This window comes from Neopsephotus bourkii, unplaced genomic scaffold, assembly GCF_033783945.1.
Source record: "Neopsephotus bourkii isolate Nb327-2 ecotype Australia unplaced genomic scaffold, CSIRO-AGI_Nbou_v1 NB_558, whole genome shotgun sequence".
In the NCBI taxonomy this organism is placed as follows: Eukaryota; Metazoa; Chordata; class Aves; order Psittaciformes; family Psittacidae; genus Neopsephotus; species Neopsephotus bourkii.
In genome coordinates this window covers 140,890-160,261 of record NW_026901059.1, presented here as the reverse complement: position 1 = coordinate 160,261, position 19,372 = coordinate 140,890, and the positions used below count along the sequence as shown (strand labels likewise).

The window sequence follows — 19,372 nt, the reverse complement described above, 5'->3', positions numbered from 1 at the left end:
AAAGTTTTATTTCATAATTGCGAAAAAGCTGCAAGGTATGGGTATGACAGGCATGTATTTATATATGGAGAGAGAAAGGGAACTTTCTAATTTTGGTACTGTGGATAATGTTTGAAAGCTGCTTTGGAACATGATGTACAGTCTGAGTTTGAGAGGTAGAGCTGATAACTAAAAATTCAAATGCTTGAATTGTTACCTCAATAAATGTATAGTTCTCATGGTAAATTTTACCTAATCAAGGCATCTTTCTTAATGTTTAAAAACTAGAAATAAAGAAGAGCAGGGCAAGGAATGTAATAAAATGTCAGATAACCAGTCTAAATTGACTTGAAGCGATTGGACAGCCTTGGGTGACATGGTTCAGTGTGAGGTGTCCCTGCCCATGGCATGGGGGTTGGAACTAGATGATCTTAAGGTCCTTTCCAACCCTAACTATTCTATGATTATTAGGGAAATAAAACTTCACAATTATGAGCTCATAACCACTCTTTATAAAGGCCTGCTTTGAATCCAGGAACACACTCAGGTTTGATTAGGAAAAGCAGCAGAGAATTTAAGTGCGATAAACGATGAGATGGCGTTGTGGTTTAAGCTTAGTTGGTAACTCGGAACCACACAGCTGCTTGCTCACTCCCCCCCAGCAGGATGGGGAGGAGAATCGAAAGAATGTGAATTCCACAGGTTGAGATAAGAACAGTCCAGTAACGAAGGTATGATACAAAACTACTGATATTCCCACTAATAATAATGATGATAAGTGAAATAACAAGGGGAGAGAATATAATTGCTCACTACTTGCTGACTGATACTCGGCCTGACCCAAGCAGTGGTCTACCCCTTTCGGTTAGCTCCCCGCAGTTTCTATAAAGGGCATGATGTGCTGTGTTATGAAATACTCCTTTGGGTAGTTTGGGTTGGGTATCCTGTCTCTAATTTCTCCCGGCTTCCTGTGCCCCTCCTCATTGGCAGAGCATGAGACTGAAAAGTCCTTGACTGGGGTAAACATTACTTAGCAACAACTAAAAATGCTGGTGTGTTACCAGCACTGTTCTCAGACTAAAGTAAAAAACACTGTACTGCACTACTAGGAAGGAGAAACATGACTGCTGCAGCTGAACCCAGGACAAATGGTATGGAGCTATTCTTTCTGCACAATCAGCTGTTTTATTCCACTTTCAAAAAATTATAGCTGTAAAGATAAGATACACACTAAAGGGAAATCACACCCCAAAAAAAAAAAATCAAGTAAAAAAAAAAACCCAACAAAACAAAAAAAACCTACCGAAAAATAGCTTTTGAAATTGTGTTAGAGGGTGAATGACTATCAAGTGTATTACTTCAATTGAACCAAATTGTTTAGTAAACTGAGAAGATAAAGTTCCTTCCTTGACATGAATGTAGCTGTATCAGCAGCTAATGTGGCCTGTTAGGTCTAAGGGGAATCATTATTCTGCTTTAGTATTTGTATTTGTCCTCTAGGACTACGCAGTACTTAGTCAAGCTTATTAGAGGATCTGCCATATAATGTGGTCTGGTAGCCTATTGAATGTGTAATGGAGTGTTCTAGACAGTTCTAGTGCAGTTTGTTTATCAGTTACTGGTTTGTTGACCCCAAAAATTAGAAAATTTCATGCATAAAGATCTGTGCTTTTTCTACCTGGGCTTTGCTGTTTAATTTTGTGGCTAGAGATACTTTTATATATGCCTTACAAACTGGTAGGCAAATAATGATACTTCTGTTTGAAGAAACAGGTCTGTGCTGATAGAGTCAGGCAGGCTTATTTGTTAGTTGCATACCTTTCTGTTGTAATGTTGTCTTTGTTGATGGCAGCTATTACCTCATCTGTAACCTTTCTGTTAAAAAGAACTGTTAGCTGGTCTTGGAACTGAGAAAATCCAACTGGTTTTATTCGCAGGAATGCCGTTGGCTCAGGCTGTAGCAATCCTTCAGAAACACTGTCGCGTTATCAAAAACATCCAGGTTCTCTACAGTGAGCAGGTGAGTAGTGCATGGTCTGGCTGGGTCACTCACCTCCTTGTGTTGCAGAATTAAGGCATTGGAGTGTACACTGATATGGTGTTATGCTAGCATACATATTGTATGAATCATGGACCTATTTGAAATTGAGTTACCCAATTACTGCCACCACATCAGAGGTAGCTTTTAGAAGTTTCATGTTAAGTGTAATAATCCTCAGCATAGTGCAGTGATTTAACAGTATAAGTCTTGTATGTGCAGTGGTGGGGTAGTATTGATTTCCTTTAAGAAGGAAAATGTTCTGTAGTTATCTGGATAATTTAATTCTAGTCTTTTGATATTATCATTGTCAAGAATTGCAGTGTTTTTAAAGTACCGAATCACTTGCTACTTTTTGTTTTCATCAGTGGTGAGGAATCCCCTGAAAAGGCTTCCATACTTTCTCTCTGGATCTGCAGAAAGTGAATGCAGTAATTTAAACCAGTTATAGATGTTTTAATTGTTCTTCATAACTAAATATTAAGTTCCTAGTAAGTTTGACTTCCATCAGAAAGGGGACTAGAAGTGAAACTTTCCTGCTAGATGAAATAAAATGAAGGAAATGGAAGAGATGGGACAAAGGAGGATTGTGACTTTCTAAATGTGTATTATGTAAAATGAATATCAATCAGAAGATATTCATGTGTTGTAGATTACTGATTTTTTTTTGAATCAGGAAAAAGCCAAAGCTTGTACTAAAAGACTGATTGAGGCCCATGTGTTTGCAGTGAATGCTGAGTGGCTAAGGAACAAGCTAGACTCTGGTGTTTAATGCTGGGTACATAGTTAATGTAATTGAATTACCCTTTTTTGCTTCACATTATGTAGATTTATGGGTTTTATGATGACTGAATTGCAAATTGAAAAACTAGTTCCTTGTATTTAATAAAGTACTTTTTCAAATCTACTAGTGTTGTGATTTAAGCCCAGCTGGCAACCCAGAAACCACGCAGCTGTTCACTCACTCCCCCCCTTCCTCCCCCTGCTCCCAGAGGGATGGGGAGGAAAATTGAAAGAATGTAACTCCCACGGGTTGAGATAAGAAGTCTAGTAACTAAGGTATAACACAACCCACTACTGCTACCACCAATAATAACGGTAAGGGAAATAACAAGGGAAGAGAATACAACTGCTCACCACTCGCCAACCAATACCCAGCCTGACCCGAGCAGTGATCTAGCCCTTCCAGGTTGCATCTCTGCCCTGATGGCCTGAGGTGTCAGGGGTCTACCACGCTCAAAATAATTCACCCTCCCTTTCAGCAGTTTCTGCAACTTTTCGTTGGGGGTTCCATACAGCTGCCTTCCATCTCCGATGCTTTCAAAGCACTGGAGGGGCCCAATGGACTACATATTTGCCCATACTGTCCCACACACCCTGCCAATCATGATTGTCCAGCCTTGGGGAAAATCTCTTGGTCCTCCTATATTGTCATCTAATCCTAGACAAGACCCAAACACGACTCCATTTAACTTTTGAGATCAGATGAAATGGCCGTGAATAAAACACACTCTGTATGTGTACCAATATGGTGATCCCCATCACAATCAGCAGGGAGGTCTCAAGGGTACTCAAAGTCCATTCAAAACCTTCAGAGCTCTCAAATGATGCTGCTGTACTTGTCACTAGGGCTGGTGTAGTGGCTGTGCTTGGACCTGGAGTAGCTGTGCTGTCTCCTGCAGTTGGAGTTTGAGTACCTGTTGTACTTGTCGCTGGGGTTGGCGTGTAGCTGCTGTGCTTGGAGTTGCTGCGTTATCTGTTGTAGTATATGTCGTTTGAGTATCTGCTGTACTTGTCACTAGGGTGTGTGTGAATGTTTCCCTCATAGGCTGACCACCCAAGGAGGAGAAAAAATATGTGTAATTGCTATATGCTTCCATTATATGCCTCCCAAGGTATAGAGATGGTGACCACACTGGGAACACAAGCCAGATCAGTTTCATGATCAATGATTCCATTGTATTACAAGTCATGACCATAAAGTACAGTGAAACAAGAACCTTAGCGCAAGGTGCCCAGCCGATAAACACTATCACAGCAAATACCGGCTGTAAGCAAGGTACAACATGCTGAAACTCCGAGATCAAGAGCAACAATTTTGAGATCCAATAAATCAACATTGTGAGGAGTGACTATTAATCCAAAACAATAAATGCTTATCACAAATACGATTAGACACACTCCAGTCAGATCTGTTGTTATCTTAACCCTTTGTGCCCCACACTGGGCACCAAAAAGAACTGTTACGGTTTAAGTCCATCCTGTCACTCAGAAACCATGCAGCTGTTCGATCACTCCCCCTGCCTTCCTTCCCCTGCTCCTGGAGGGATGGGGAGGAGAATCAAAAGAATGTAACTCCCATGGGTTGAGATAAGAACAGTCCAGTAACTAAGGTATAACATAAACCACTACTGGTACCACCAATAATAATAATGATAAGTGAAATAACAAGGGAAGAGAATACAGCTGCTCACCACCCGCCGACCAATACCCAGCCTGACCCGAGCAGTGATCTAGCCCTTCTGGGTAATTGCCCCCATTTTATATACTGGGAATGATGTGCTGTGGTATGGAATACCTCTTTCGCTAGTTTGAGTCAGGTGTCCTGTCTCTGCTTCCTCCTGATTTCCCCTCCTCCCTGGCAGAGCAGGCAGAGCATGAGACTCACAAAGTCCTTGGTCAGACTAAATGTTACTAAGCAGCAACTAAAAACATTGGTGTTATCAGCACTGTTCCCAGGCTGAAAGTAAAAATCACAGCACTGCACGAACTACTAAGAAGGAGAAAAAATGACTGCTACTGCTGAACCCAGGACAACTAGTAATAAAAGGAGGGCCAAGGATAGGAAGGCTCTGCAGATGGATCTGGACAGGCTGTATTGATGGGGTGTGGCCAGTGGTATGAGGTTCACCAACGCAAAGTGCCACATCCTGCATTTGGGCCACAACAACCTCATGCTCCAGGCTTGGGGAAGAGTGGCTGGAAAGCTGCTTGGTGGAAAAAGACCTGGGGGTGCTGACTGATGGAGCTGAACACAAACCAGCTTGTGCCCAGGCAGCCAAGAAGGCCATCAGCAACCTGACCTCTATCAGAAACAGCATAGCCAGCTGGGCCAAGGAAGCGATCATCCCCCTGTGCTTGGCACTGGTGAGACTGCACCTTGAGTATTGTGCTCAGCTCTGGGTCCTTCACTACAAGAAAGACATTGAGGTGCTGGAATGGGTCCAGGGAAGGGTAACAAAGCTGGTGAAGGGTCTGGAGTATAAGTCTTATGAGGAACAGCTGAAGGAACTGGGGTTGTTTAGCCTGGAGAAGAGAAGGCTCGGGGGACCTTATTGCTCTCTACACCTACCTGAAAGGAGGTTGTAGTGAGGTGGGGATTGGTCTTTTCTCCCAAGTAACAAGTGATAGTACAAGAGGAAATGGCCTCAAGCTGTGCCAGGGGAGGTTTAGACTGGATATTAGGAAAAAATTCTTCACAGATAGGGTGATCAGGTATTGGAACAGGCTTACCAGGGAAGGTAGAATCGCCGTCCTTGGAAGTGTTCAAAAGCTGTGTAGATGAGGCCTTCAGTGACATGGTTTAGTGGTGGTCTTGGCAGTCCTGGGGTAATGGTTGGCCTTGATGATCAGCCTAGTTGATTCTATGGGAGCATCTTTCTGGCAGTAAATGTATTCCTTGGTGTTTGTATGCTTTGGAGTTTTTTAGGTTTTCTTACCACAGTGCATTTCAGAATTATCTCTAGGTTTGTTTAGGTTAATGATGAGATTTCTGATCCTCTCAGGTTTGTAGAATCACAGAAGGATTAGTGGTTCAGTGCTAAAAAGCAAGGTATACTGCTGTGTGGCTTTTTATTGCCTCTTGGAAAGCTGCATTGTGCTTGACCATGTACATTGCATTTTTTATTCTATTTGAGGGGGGTGTTAGAGTTTTTCTCTGCAAACTGTAGTAAGTGTAACGATGTTTTCAGCATCTGCATAGTATCACAGTATCACAGTATCACAGTATGTTAGAGATTGGAAGGGACCTCAAAAGATCATCTAGTCCAATCCCCCTGCCGGAGCAGGAACACCTAGATAAGGTTACACAGGAACGTGTCCAGGCGGGTTTTGAATGTCTCCAGAGAAGGAGACTCCACCCTCCTGGGCAGCCTGTTCCAGTGTTCCGTCACCCTCACTGAGAAGAAGTTTCTTCTCAAGTTTAAGTGGAACCTCTTGTGTTCCAGTTTGTACCCATTGCCCCTTGTCCTATCATTGCTTGCCACTAAGAAGAGCCTGGCTCCATCCTCGTGACACTCCCCCTTTATATATTTATATACACTAATAAGGTCACCCCTCAGTCTCCTCTTCTCCAAACTATAGACACCCAGCTCCCTCAGTCTTTCCTCATAAGGGAGATGCTCCACTCCCTTAATCATCTTAGTTGCCCTGCGCTGGACTCTCTCCAGCAGGTCCCTGTCCTTCTTAAACTGAGGGGCCCAGAACTGGACACAATATTCCAGATGAGGTCTCACCAGGGCAGAGTAGAGGGGAAGGAGGACCTCCCTCGACCTACTAACCACCCCCCTTCTAATACACCCCAGGATGCCATTGGCCTTCTTGGCCACAAGGGCACAGTGTCGGCTCATGGTCACCCTGTCGTCCACCAGGACCCCCAGGTCCCTCTCCCCTACACTGCTCTCTAACAGGTCGTTCCCCAATCTGTACTGGAACCTGGGGTTGTTCCTGCCCAGATGCAGGACTCTACACTTTCCCTTGTTATATTTCATCAAGTTATTCCCCGCCCAACTCTCCAGCCTGTCCAGGTCTCGCTGGATGGCAGCACAGCTTTCTGGCGTGTCGGCCACTCCTCCCAGCATAGTGTCATCAGCAAACTTGCTGATAGTACACTCAGTTCCCTCATCTAAATCATTGATGAATATATTAAATAATACTGGTCCCAGTACCGACCCTTGAGGCACTCCACTAGATACAGGCCTCCAACTAGACTCCGCCCCATAGACTACAACTCTCTGGCTTCTCTCCTTCAGCCAGTTCACAGTCCACCTCACTACCCGATCATCCAGACCACACTTCCTCAATTTAGCTGCAAGGATCTTTTGAAGACAGGAGTGACATTTGCTTTCCGCCAGTCCTCAGGCACCTCTCCCGTTTCCCAAGACTTGGTAAAGATGATGGAGAGCGGTCTAGCAATGACCTCCGCCAGTTCCCTCAGCACCCGCGGGTGCATCCCATCTGGACCCATGGATTTATGGATGTCCAGATTGCTCAACTGGTCTCTAACCCATTCCTCATCGACTAAGGCAGACCGCTCCGTTGACCTATCTTCATCTGAGGTCTCAGCAGTACAGGGCTCTTCAGGACTGCCTCTGGCAGAGTAGACAGAGACAAAGAAGGCATTCAGTAACTCTGCCATCTCTGTATCTTCTGTCACCAGGGCACCCGTCCCGTTCATCAGTGGGCCTACATTGCCTCTGGTGTTAGTTTTATCTGCCATGTATTTGAAAAAGCTCTTTCTGCTGTCCTTGACCCCTCTCGCCAGCTTTAATTCCAAGGAGGCCTTAGTCATCCTAGCTGCCTTCCTACATCCTCTAGCAGCAGCCTTATATTCCTCCCAAGTGGCCAGCCCTTCCTTCCATGACCTGTAAACTCTCCTCTTCCACTTGAGCATACCCAGCAATTCCCTATTTAGCCACGCAGGTCTCCTGACCCTCTTCCTTGACTTCCTACGTGTCGGGATGCTCTGATCTTGAGCTTGGAAAAAGCAGTCCTTGAACGTCAACCAACTATCTTGGGCCCCTTTACCTTCAAGCAGCCTAGCCCATGGGATTTCCCCTAGCAATTGCTTGAAGAGGCCAAAGTTTGCCCTGCTAAAGTCCAGGGTTGCGATTCTACTTGCTATTCTACTGACCCTACCACACAAGATCCTGAATTCCACCATCTCGTGGTCGCTGCAACCAAGGCAGCCCTCAACGTTCACTCCTTCAAACAGACCCTCCTTGTTAGTGAGGATGAGATCCAGCAGCGCACCTCTCCTGGTTGGCTCGTCCACCATTTGCATGAGGAAGTTATCATCTATACACTGGAGGAACCTCCTGGCCTGTGGATGGGTTGCCGAGTAGTCCTTCCAGCAAACATCAGGGAAGTTAAAATCCCCCACAATGACCACGGCCTGTGACTGTGAGGCCGCTCTCAGCTGCCTGTAGAAGGCCTCATCAACTTCCTCACCCTGATCCGGTGGCCTGTAACAGACCCCCACAACAGTATCGCCCCTGCCAGCCTGCCCCTTAATTCTCACCCACAGACTCTCAACTCGCTCATCATCTGTCCCCGGACAGAACTCAACGCATTGTAGCTGCTCTCGCACATAAAGAGCAACCCCACCACCCCGCCTGGCTGGCCTGTCTTTCCTGAAAAGAACATAGCCCTCCATGACTATATTCCAGTCATGTGAGCTGTCCCACCACGTCTCTGTAATTGCCACCAGGTCATAATCTCCGGACTTAACACAGGTTTCTAGCTCCTCCTGATTATTTCCCATGCTGCGCGCATTTCCAACAAAATAATCGTTCTTAACTTTGTAGAATAGTTGTGCTGCTGATGTTTTTTTTCCCTGTATATTATTCTGATTTAGTTTCTTATACCAGTGCAATTTTTTCCACATGCCACTGAGGACTGCAGTTGACTGTCTGACTATATTCTCACCTGCATGAAGAATACCATGCACTTCGTTAGCAGCTGAGCACAAAGAGCTGCTGCTGCAGACCTTAGAAGATTCAAAGCTTTATTTAAACTTTGCCATGCACAACTTTTATGTAGTTAGACTATACCTAAACAGTCTTGAAGTCTTTCCTCTTTGCGTTCTAAAAAAATACCTTTGAGCATATTGATCAAATGTTATTTAAAGTTGTTGCATGTATAGCACTGAATTTCTGATCCTGGAACTCCAGTGGCAAGCGTTTCCTTTTAAAAATTTATATTACGATTAAATGCAATTAGATCTGCCCACTGCTCTCTTTTAAACTTGACATATATGGGATACCCAAACTGTGCCAGAAAAGCTTTTTTTGACTATAGAATTTTGTCTCCTTTTTGGTCAATTTAAGTGGGGTATTTAATTGGTTTTTTATTTATTTTTTTTTATATCTTTTCCTAAGCCTCTGGATTTGTGTTGACAGGATTGTTCAGTGATAGCTGTTTTTTCCAGCTTTATGTAGATTAGCGGTGTAACCACATATCTATGTTCCTTCCTTGAGGAAGGACTCTCTTGTTGCTTCCCAGCATCATCTTTCATACTTGAGGTTCTATTTTGTGTATTAAGTCACACAGACTAAATGTGTGCCCTTGAAACTCTTCTTCTATTAGAAAATATGCCAAAATAGATCAGAAGCTATTTGCTATTTGCAGTTATCAAGCCTTTCCTCAGACGTTGTTTTTTCTTGTGTTTTTCTTCCCACCCACTCAAAAGTACTTGTAGTGCCCTCATTTGCCGCAGAAAATATATGGACCCAGTCAGAGATCAATATGGTCAGACAGAAGCCGTTTATTGCAAAACCTTAACTCCTTATATACTATTTCTCACATGAACTTACAGTGATTTGGCATATTATGATTGGATACATGTCTTGAAGACCCTTAGTGACTAACATATAATGGGTTAAGCACAGGTGTGAGAACTTGACCTCGAAAGCTTGCCAACAGTCCACAGTTCTCATAACTCAGTGAATTCCAGCTTCTTCTTATCTTGCTTATTTAGGCTTCCTTGGGCCTCTCATGGCCTTGCTGTATCTTTCAGGATTTATGTACCAATTATCCATTCTCCTGTGAGAACACTGTGCTAGTAGACTAAATGGATAATACTGTTGACAATAAACAGAATAACCTGTAAATCTGGATTTCATTGAGAAGCATAAGAGGTAGTGATTTTTGTCATAATGAGATCTAAGGCCTCATACTGAGCTTTTGATGGAACTCTTTTATTTTTGTTTTGCCTTTGACTTACCCTTTGAAAGGGGCATGAGATCAGTCAGATCATCATTTGTGATTCCACACAAAGGGCGGACCCATTGGATATCACCCATCAATTTCTGCACGTCAGACAAGGTTTTTATCTGTGTGGTAATTTTAACTTTTTGAGGCCTAATTTCAGTTCTGGAAATGATCCACCCCAGATATTTCCAAGGGGCTTAACATTGCACCCTGTCTGGTGCAATTACCAGTCCTGCTTTCACTAATTCTGATTGTAGCAGGCAGAGCAGATGGTCCTTGTTTAAATCCTTGCCTGCAATTAGGATATCATCCATATAGTGATAGATTACACATTTTTGCAGTTTTTGTCGGATCGGTTGCAATACTCAGGCAACATACAGTAGACAACAGGAGAATTTTTCATACCTTGAGGTAAAACAACCCATTCATATCTCTTAGCAGGCTCTCCTTTGTTAATTGCTGGGACAGAGAAAGCAAATTTTTCACAATTGCTTGGGTGTAGAGGAATTGTGAAAAAACAGTCTTTTAAATCAATTACTATTAAATCCCAACCCTGAGGTATCATTGAAGGGCTAGGCAAGCCAGGTTGCAAAGCAATGACATTCAATTGTCTTGTGTCCAAATTTGTCACATTTAATACATTTATCTGAAAAACCAGTAACACCACCCTGAGAGGGGGGACGGGTTGCTGAACTAATTTTCTTTACAGTACACTGTTTCTTTTTAAAATGTCCCATCCATCCACAATTACAACATCTCATACCTTTAGTACCCCCATGATCACCCTGTCCTTGTAGAAGGGGTTTAACAGCAGCGGCGAAGGCAGTAGCCATGTATCCAGCCTTTTCCTCTGCTGTGTCCACTTTAGAACATGCATCCATCATTTCTTGAAGACCAGCGGATTTTGGTAAAACCTGCAAAATACACTTACAAGCTGGGTTAGCATTTTCCATAGCCAGAGACATAAGCATCGATTCTTTAGCATTAGATGCCAGATCAATATTCTTTTCAATAGCCTCTGTCAATCTGTCAATAAATTGCATATATGGTTCAGTAGGTCCCTGCTTTACTGATGTATATGAAGGATTAGGTTTTCCTGCTTCCAGCACAGCTTTCAGAGCAGCTAAAGCCAATTGCTGTGCTTGCTGTAAAACTTCAATTTTCATATGAGCTTGTACTCCATCAGGGTGAAATTGTCCCTTTCCCAATAACATTTCAGATGAAACACCGTGCAAAGGGTGATGAGGATTACACTCTGAATTCTCATCTGCAGCCCTTGCAGCAAGCTCCTGAAACCCACTTTTAAAATGTAGGAGCTGTGAAGGAGTTAATAAAATTGCAGCCACTCTAAGACAATCATTTGGAGTTAGAACAGTACTAGAAAAGAAAGCAGATAACATTTGCTGTGTATATGGGGAAGACAACCCATATTGAATAATTGCTCCCTTAATTTCTTTCATAGCTTTCCAGTCCATAGGAATCCAGACAGGCTGTCCCTGAGTATTTATAATAACCCTGAATGCAGCCTCGCCATCACATGGCACTCGGATTAACTTTATTAGATGTAGGAGTCAGTGGTAACGGCACATCATAAGGACTGATCTTATCTGTTTTTTCCGTTTTTCTGTTTTTTCTGGGGCTTGCTCCCTCTCCTCCCCCAGTTTGTCCAGACGGTCTCGCAAGTCCTGCAATTGTTTATCTAAGGATTTTGTCCAGTGTCCCCAGTCCCACTCATTCTGCTGCTCCTGTGGGAGTGATGCAAGAGGTGGTGTAGGTGGCAGAGGTGGGTTTTTATTTGGAGTTACACTCTCCTCCTTAGGAGACTCCCACCCCAGCAGAAAATCTTGGAGATTAAGTTTAGGGATAGTAGCAGCACGAAAAGGGTTAACATCAGTTTGTTTCGGTTGCTCAGTAGCCGCTACCAGCTCCCAAGTATCAGCTGGAGCTACCCCCGATAAAGGCGTTGTCGACACAGGACAGGGGAAAGGCGCAGAGTCCTCAAACATTTGTACCTTACGGCACACCGGTTTTTGGCCAGAATGTTTTATGCCCGAAACAGACTACACTACCATGGCTGTAGCGCCAGGTGCTGAATCTAGTGTAGGTGCCGAGCCCTGCTGTTGTGAAGGTGAGTCAGAGAGAGCTGTAAAAGCAGATTTTTCCACCTGTTTCTCAGCCTTCATTGCAGCTAGAGTCTCTTTCAGTAGTAGCCAGGGGACAACAAGAGACTTTGCCTCCTTAGACCCACAAGTAACTTCATCCCACATGCATGCCCCAATTTTTTTCCAAGTCCCGAGATCAAAAGCTTCATTAACCCCCTTGGTCAGCTCTTTTTCTTTACTCCAGAGCAATAGTCTTTTTAACAGATTACCGTCATATTCTACCCCTCTCACTGAGAGGATATGCTGAAAGAGCTTCAGGATGACCATTTCTTCTTAATTGATTCCCCATCCTAACCCTCTTCCAGACCTGTTGGCTGTTACCTTACTTGCACTGCACAGTGTCTTTTGGGCTCACAAGGCTCCGTTCTGAGGTGTCTACCTCCCGATCCTGGTCCTGCTGGATCGAACCCATCCGACATCCCTGCGGCTCCATGTTTTCCACTTTCTTCGGTGCCACGCGCTTTAATTCTTTCAGTTTCGATATGAAAAATAAGGGTGGTCCCTGTTCGGGCACCATTTGCCGCAGAAAATATGTGGACCCAGTCAGAGATCAATATGATCAGACAGAAGCCATTTATTACAAAGCCTTAACCCCTTATATACTATTTCTTACATGTACTTACAGTGATTTGGCATATTATGATTGGATACATGTCTTGAAGACCCTTAGTGACTAACATATAATGGGTTAAGCACAGGTGTGAGAACTTGACCTCAAAAGCTTGCTAACAGTCCACAGTTCTTGTTAACTCCGTTAATTCCAGCTTCTTCTTATCTTGCTTGTTTAGGCTTCCTTGGGCCTCTCATAGCCTTGCTGTATCTTTCAGGATTTATGTACCAATTATCCATTCTCTTGTGAGAACACTGTGTCCACACTCATTAATTTTGGAATAACTTTAAGACCATCTGGATCAACATTAGACCTTTTTATTTCATGGTTATGTTGCTGTGCTGCTTCAGTTCTACACAGTGCCTATAAAGGTTTGCCTGCAATAGTGAAGCGTTGATGCCACTGTGCAAGAGGCTGTGAAGATTTCATTTGGAAGACAGCTTGTACACCAGATCACTGGTGTTCCAAGAAAGATGAGCTCCAACTGAACCTGCTTCAGGAAAAGATACTGGGGTGACCAAGGGGAATGGGAAATCTGCATCACAGGGGATTGAAAGCCCATGGTTTGTTTGGACCTAGCGATGTGAAGTCTAGGATCTGATTACTTCAATGTATGGTTTGGGTAGGATGCATATGAGAATGCACAGAAAGTATTCAGGCTAGAAGACAGTGATCACGTGACAATAAACAGGTGAGAGAACATAGGATGAAATTTAGAACTCTGACAGCCGAAACCTTCTCCCAGAAGGGCAAAGGGGAAAAGAACAGTTTTTAAGATGGCTTGTGCTTAATTCATAAAAAAGGCTGTATGGGGTGGCTGCTGGCTTTAGAAGCCTGTATATGCCCCAAATGTCTCATCCCCATTCTGTCTTTTGCTAGGCAACTGCTAGGTGTGATTCCTTTTTTTTTTTTTTTCTTTCTCTTCCTCTTAGGAGACAGTCATGGAGGATAGAGCTTTTTGAAGAAAATGTGCTTTAGATGGCACATGATCAAATAGCTGAATTAGGCCCAACTGATTGTGTACACATGGATTGTACCAGTACAGGATTTAACAGCTTCCACAGTGTCATGGCAGACTGAGAGGGTGCAATGCCTATAGAGACACCAGTGAAGCCAGTGGAATGTCTCCTATTGACTCAGCAGACTGCAGATTAAGCTTTTGGTTGTTATGATTCACAGTAACTAAGGAAACCTAAATTCCCAACAGAAGAGTCTAAAGGCTTCCTTTTGAGGCCTGAAAAAGGCTGTGACAGTATTTGATTTTTGAAGTGGAAAGCCCTCTCACCATACTTTTGTCAAATGTATGTTTGGTCCTGCTGTGAGACTTGGTGAGATGGGCTGTTATTTTTGTGTGCCAAGAATGCAACAGACTGTTCCTGCATGATGTCTCTGATGCTAAACTTTGAATGCTAGTTTTCAGGGTGGGTTTGTTGTCGTCCCCCCTGCCCCCAGTTAAAGCAATGGACAACTATCCTTTTGGGAGTTCTTGTAGATCTTATGCAGGCACTTAGTTTTCTTTTCATAAGGAAACTGAGGGGGTGAGAAGTTTGGCTGAATGTATTTTTGTTATGCTCATTCATTGAACAGTGTTTGTTTTCTAAAGATGTTTTATTTTTCCAAAGTAACTAATTTATACTCATACAGCAATCTATATCTTAACAAAGGAGCCTTGAAATTAAAAGTCTAACTTTTTGTTTGTTTGTTTTTGTTTTACAGTCACCTCTTAGCCATGACCTTATCCTTAACCTGACTCAGGATGGAATCAAACTGCTGTTTGATGCTTTCAATCAGAGACTTAAGGTAGTAAAACACCCTTCCTGCAAACCACACAATGTAAACCAAAATCCTAGGATATGTTGATGCTTAACAGAGCATAAGTATGTGGTTCCTTTAGGCATTTAATTTGCTATTTATAGTGCTCTCTCGTGTTAATGAACTGCATTTTGTCAGTTTGAGGGTTAAATCATTGTTTATAGGATTAAGATGCTTTAGCATTGTACTGGGGACCGCAAGAGTGCCATAGGAGTATAATGGTCCAGTGTGGTCTCACTTGTCCATCTTGAGACAAGATGCAGCAGAATCTGCTTCCTCCTATTCTTAGTTTTCAGAGTTCACAGAGTACTCGCGTGGCTGTGAGTGCATGCTTTCTCCCAGAAAGCCACGTTCAGGCCTGTCGTGAGCAACTGCCTCCTGCACTGACTTTGGTTTGTTCTGGATGAGTTTTTGTTCTTGTGATCTTATTCCCCAAATGACTGTTCGAGTGTAGCAGTGTGCTATCAGCTGAAACTTGAGCTCTTCCTGTGCTTTAAATGTATATATAAAATTATTGAATAGCAATCCAAATTAATAGTTGTTGGAAGTACTTATTTCTCTAATAATAACCTGTAGCACCATGGTATGTTTGCATTTTTCTTTTTCAAAATCTATTTTATATTAACTATAAAAATGCACATTTTGAAGAACAATATTCAGTTCAAATTGTGTTCAGATGGGGGACAAGTGAATGCTTTTTTGCCAGATTTCAGTTTGGAATTGCCTTATGGTAGTTTCTGTTCATGAAGTCATCCTATAATAATGGGATTTTTATCAGGGTTTAGAACTGAATTATTCAGATTGCATATGTGAATTTGCAATTCTTAAGAGAATATGTTCAATTCTGTCAGATGAGCCTTTATCAGTGTAAGTGAAAGCTGCTGTGTAAAATATATTTAATTCTTAAGGAAACTGAACTAAAAACTGACATAATCACTTCAAGTGCCTGACTTGCTTATTGATGCGTTTTGAAGTGTCTCAATCTTGTGTATTTGATGTGCTATAACTAATGTATGCCATGTCTCTTCAGCTCCAGTGTTTGAGGGTCTGTCATTTCAATACCCAGTGTTCCAAGAACTATGCTAGAGCTTTTCCTCTCACCTTTCTGAACAATGTTTCTAATTTTTTTTTTTTTAATGAAAAGAAAAAACAACTGCTTCTGGTATGTGTTTTTAGGTTTGTTTAAAACAAACCAACTAACCAATCTTTTCTGGTATGTTGTGGTTCAGTGGTCTAGTGATACCTGTATTTTAACTATGAAGAGTAAAGCTTTGCAAATGCATACAGTGCTATGAAAACTTTATAGTTTTCAGATAGTGTTATGGAACAAATTCTATAGGATCAGTTCAGAAGTGAGCAACAGGACCTGTTAAAGAGTAGTGTAGCTGTAGAATAGGTAATGCCTGTTTTCAAGTTTGTATGACTGTTTTTGATGTTGCTCAGCAGCACTGGAAAAGTCAAGATGCCTCTTTTCTTTTTCTTTGCTTTTGTGTGGTATTTGATGTGGGGTTTCTTGTTTGTTTTTTGTTGGTTTGTTTGGTTTTGTGGGTTTTTTGTTTGTTTTTTTTTTTTTTTATTAATACACGCTTGCTATTGCATTTGGTTACGGAAAAGAGATTGAAATACAGGCTAATAAAATGGAAAGTCTTGACAGACGCAAAGAAGCTGGTGCAGGAATAAAGCTATAGCAATATTCCTAAAAAGTTTCTGCCCTTTTTTCAGGGAGGGGAGGAAGGTTTGTATATAGTCTCTCTACTCTCCTTCAGCAGCCAGAGCACTGAAAGGAGATGTGAGCTACAAGGAAGTAGATCCAGGACCAGGTTCTGAAAACATTGCTATGAATTTTAGCAACAAGGTCTCATAGCACATTTCCTCTGAGCTGGAAAATGAGTCAGATTTCACAGTGTTGGTCTGTTATTACTGGTTAGTAGTCACCTGAATGTTTTTGAGTCTTACTCGGTAGTAATTATCAAAACAGCGAGTATGACAAAATATTGGGTATTACTCATCTAAACCACCTGCCTTCTGGCTGTGTACTAAACATATTGCTGAGTAATCCTCAGGCTTTGTTTCTCTGCACATAGTAAGAATCACATTAATCCTTTTGTCAGTGTAGCTTCTGTTGTTCAAAAAATAAATCTTTTTCTAGTGCTATGGTCTGTTGCAGTTTCTTAAATACTTCTTACTTCAGGAGTGTACCCAGGACAGGGATAAGGAATTTTGGGGGCTGGGGTGGTATACAGTATGCCTCTATTTTCAGAAACATTTTTTTTGGGGGGGGGAAAGATGATTTTCAGGGTCATATAAAAATATAAAATCATTCCTAGGTTTTCATGAAAGTAGCCTTTGTTTTTAACAAGCTGTGCAATAAAGGAAACTTGGACATGTCAAACTGCATTTGAATGAAAATATTGGATAACCAGGTTTTTCCAAGGAGCATAATTCAAGGTATATTTATTAAGAATTTATTTATTTGTATCTCATGGAGGAAAGAAGGAGGCTGTTAGCCCAAGAAGCTGGGAAACAGTAGCAAAAAAAACCACAACAAAACAACAAAAAAAGGAGGAAGAGAACAATTCAAAGCAAGGGACTTACTCCTAAATCTGTTGTCCCCAACCAGAACCGCTTTGCTGTCCTGCAGGGGGCTGATGAGGAAACACACTCGCACCAGGAACAACTGGCTTATGCACTGGTAAAGAAGATATCTACTGGTGCTGCCAGGAAAAAGCAGCGGGTCATAGTAGTAGGGGACTCTGAAAGGAACAGAGGCACCCATCTGTCGACCTGACCCAGTCTCAAGGGAGGTGTGTTGCCTACCAGGGGCATGGATCAGGGATGGCCTGGTCTAGTAAGTCCCAGTGATTTACCCACTTCTAGTGATCTATGTGAGTGCTAGTGATACAGATAGCAGTAGCCTGGAGAACATAAAGGACTACAGAGACCTGGGATATGTGGTTAGGGGCTCTGGAGCTCAGATTGTCTTTTCATCAGTTCTCCAGAATAAAGGGGAGGACCTTAAAAAGGCTAGGAGGATTGGCCAGGTTAATAAATGGTTAGGAGGGTGGTGCCATAGTCAGGGGTTTGGGTATCTAGAACATGGTACTCAATTTAGTAGGCCAGGTCTACTGGGGGCTGGTGGAGCTGGTCTGGCAAAGGGGAAGAGTGGTTTTGGTAGGAGGCTTGCTAGACTGGTCAAGGATGCTTTAAACTAGATGTGTTTGGGGAGGGGGTGCATCATTCCATCCCAACACTCCCAGTCAGTTGCCAGCACCTATAATAAATGCTTGGAGCAATGCAGAGATATTCCAGCCGCTCCAGCCAAAGAGCTAGCTTCATTTGGAGCTCAGCTCAGATGCCTCTATACAAATGCCCGTAGCATGGGGAACAAACAAGAGGAAGTAAAGATGTGTGCATGTCTACAGGGATGATATACTAGGCATCACAGAAACATGGTGGGGTGGCTCCTATGACTGGAGTGTTGGAATGGAATGCTACAGGCTTTTTAGAAATGACAGGCCCAGCAGATGGGGAGGGAGAGTTGCTGTTTATGTTAGGGATAGGCTGGAGAGCATGGAACTCTGTCTGGGGACAGGTGATCAGTCAACAGAGAGTTTGTGGGTCAGGGTTAAAGGGAGAAAAGCTATGGGGGACATTATTGTGGGGATCTGTTACAAACCGCCTGACCAAGAGGGGTCTGCGAATGAAGCAGATAGACAGATAGGAACAGCCTCACGCTTGCAGGCCCTTGTTCTCATGGGAGACTTCAACCACCCTGATATCTGTTGGAGGGACGGTATGGCCTGGCAGAAGCAATCCAGGAGGTTCCTTGATTGTGTGGAAGACAACTTCATTATGCAAGTAATAGAGGATCTGACAAGGAGAGGTGCCATGCTTGACCTCATGCTCACCAACAGGGAAGGGCTGGTTACAAATGTGATGCTTCAGGGCAGCCTTGGTTGCAGCGATTATGAGATGGTCAAATTTGAGATCCTCAGGACAGTGAGAAGAGTGTGTAGCAATCTCACTGCTCTGGATTTCAAGAGAGCAGACTTTGGCCTCTTCAGGAAGCTGCTTAGTAAGGTTCCATGGGATATAGCCCTAGAGGGCAGGGGGCCCCAAAACTGTTGGATTCAAGGATCACCTGCTGCAAGCTCAGGAGTGTTGCATCCCAACTAGAAGGAAGTGCAGCAGGAGGGCAGGAGACCCTCTTGGATGGATAAGGAGCTGCTGAGGAATATTCAAATGAAAAAAGAGTCTTATAAAAGGTGGAAGCAAGGACAGGTGGCCTGGGAAGAATACAGGGATGTTGTCCGAGAAGCTAGGGACCTGGTTAGGAAAGCTAAGGCCCAGTTAGAATTAAACTCGGGTAGGGATGTTAAGCATAACAGGAAGGGATTCTATAGGTATGTAGTGAATAAAAGACAGACTAGGGACAACGTAGGCCCCCTCCGGAAGCTATCGGGAGAACTGGCTACCCTGGATTTCGAGAAGGCTGAGGTTCTTAATGACTTTGCCTTGGTCTTCACTGGCAAAGGCTCTGACCACACCACTCAAGTCTTGGAAGGCAAACGCAGGGACTGTGAGAATTAAGACCTTGGGCCCACTGTAGGAGAGGATCTGGTTTGAGACCATCTTAAGAACCTGAACGTACACAAGTCCATGGGACCTGATGAAATCTATCCGAGGGTCCTGAAGGAGCTGGCGAATGAAGTTGCTAAGCCACTGTCCATCATATTTGAAAAATCATGGCAGTCAGGTGAAGTTCCCAATGACTGGAAAAAG

The 19,372-nt window shown here is 43.1% G+C and overlaps 1 protein-coding gene across 3 annotated transcripts in view; it reads left to right on the top strand.

The window, feature by feature from the left end:
- Positions 1–19,372, top strand: part of LOC133211068 (phagosome assembly factor 1-like) — a 53,909-nt gene that overhangs the window by 6,616 nt on the left and 27,921 nt on the right. For all 3 annotated transcript variants that reach the window (XM_061351138.1, XM_061351139.1, XM_061351137.1), the window contains exons 3-4: positions 1,917–1,999; positions 14,495–14,578. In XM_061351138.1, coding sequence (XP_061207122.1) covers positions 1,917–1,999; positions 14,495–14,578 — 167 coding nt within the window. The remainder of the gene's footprint in view (positions 1–1,916; positions 2,000–14,494; positions 14,579–19,372) is intronic.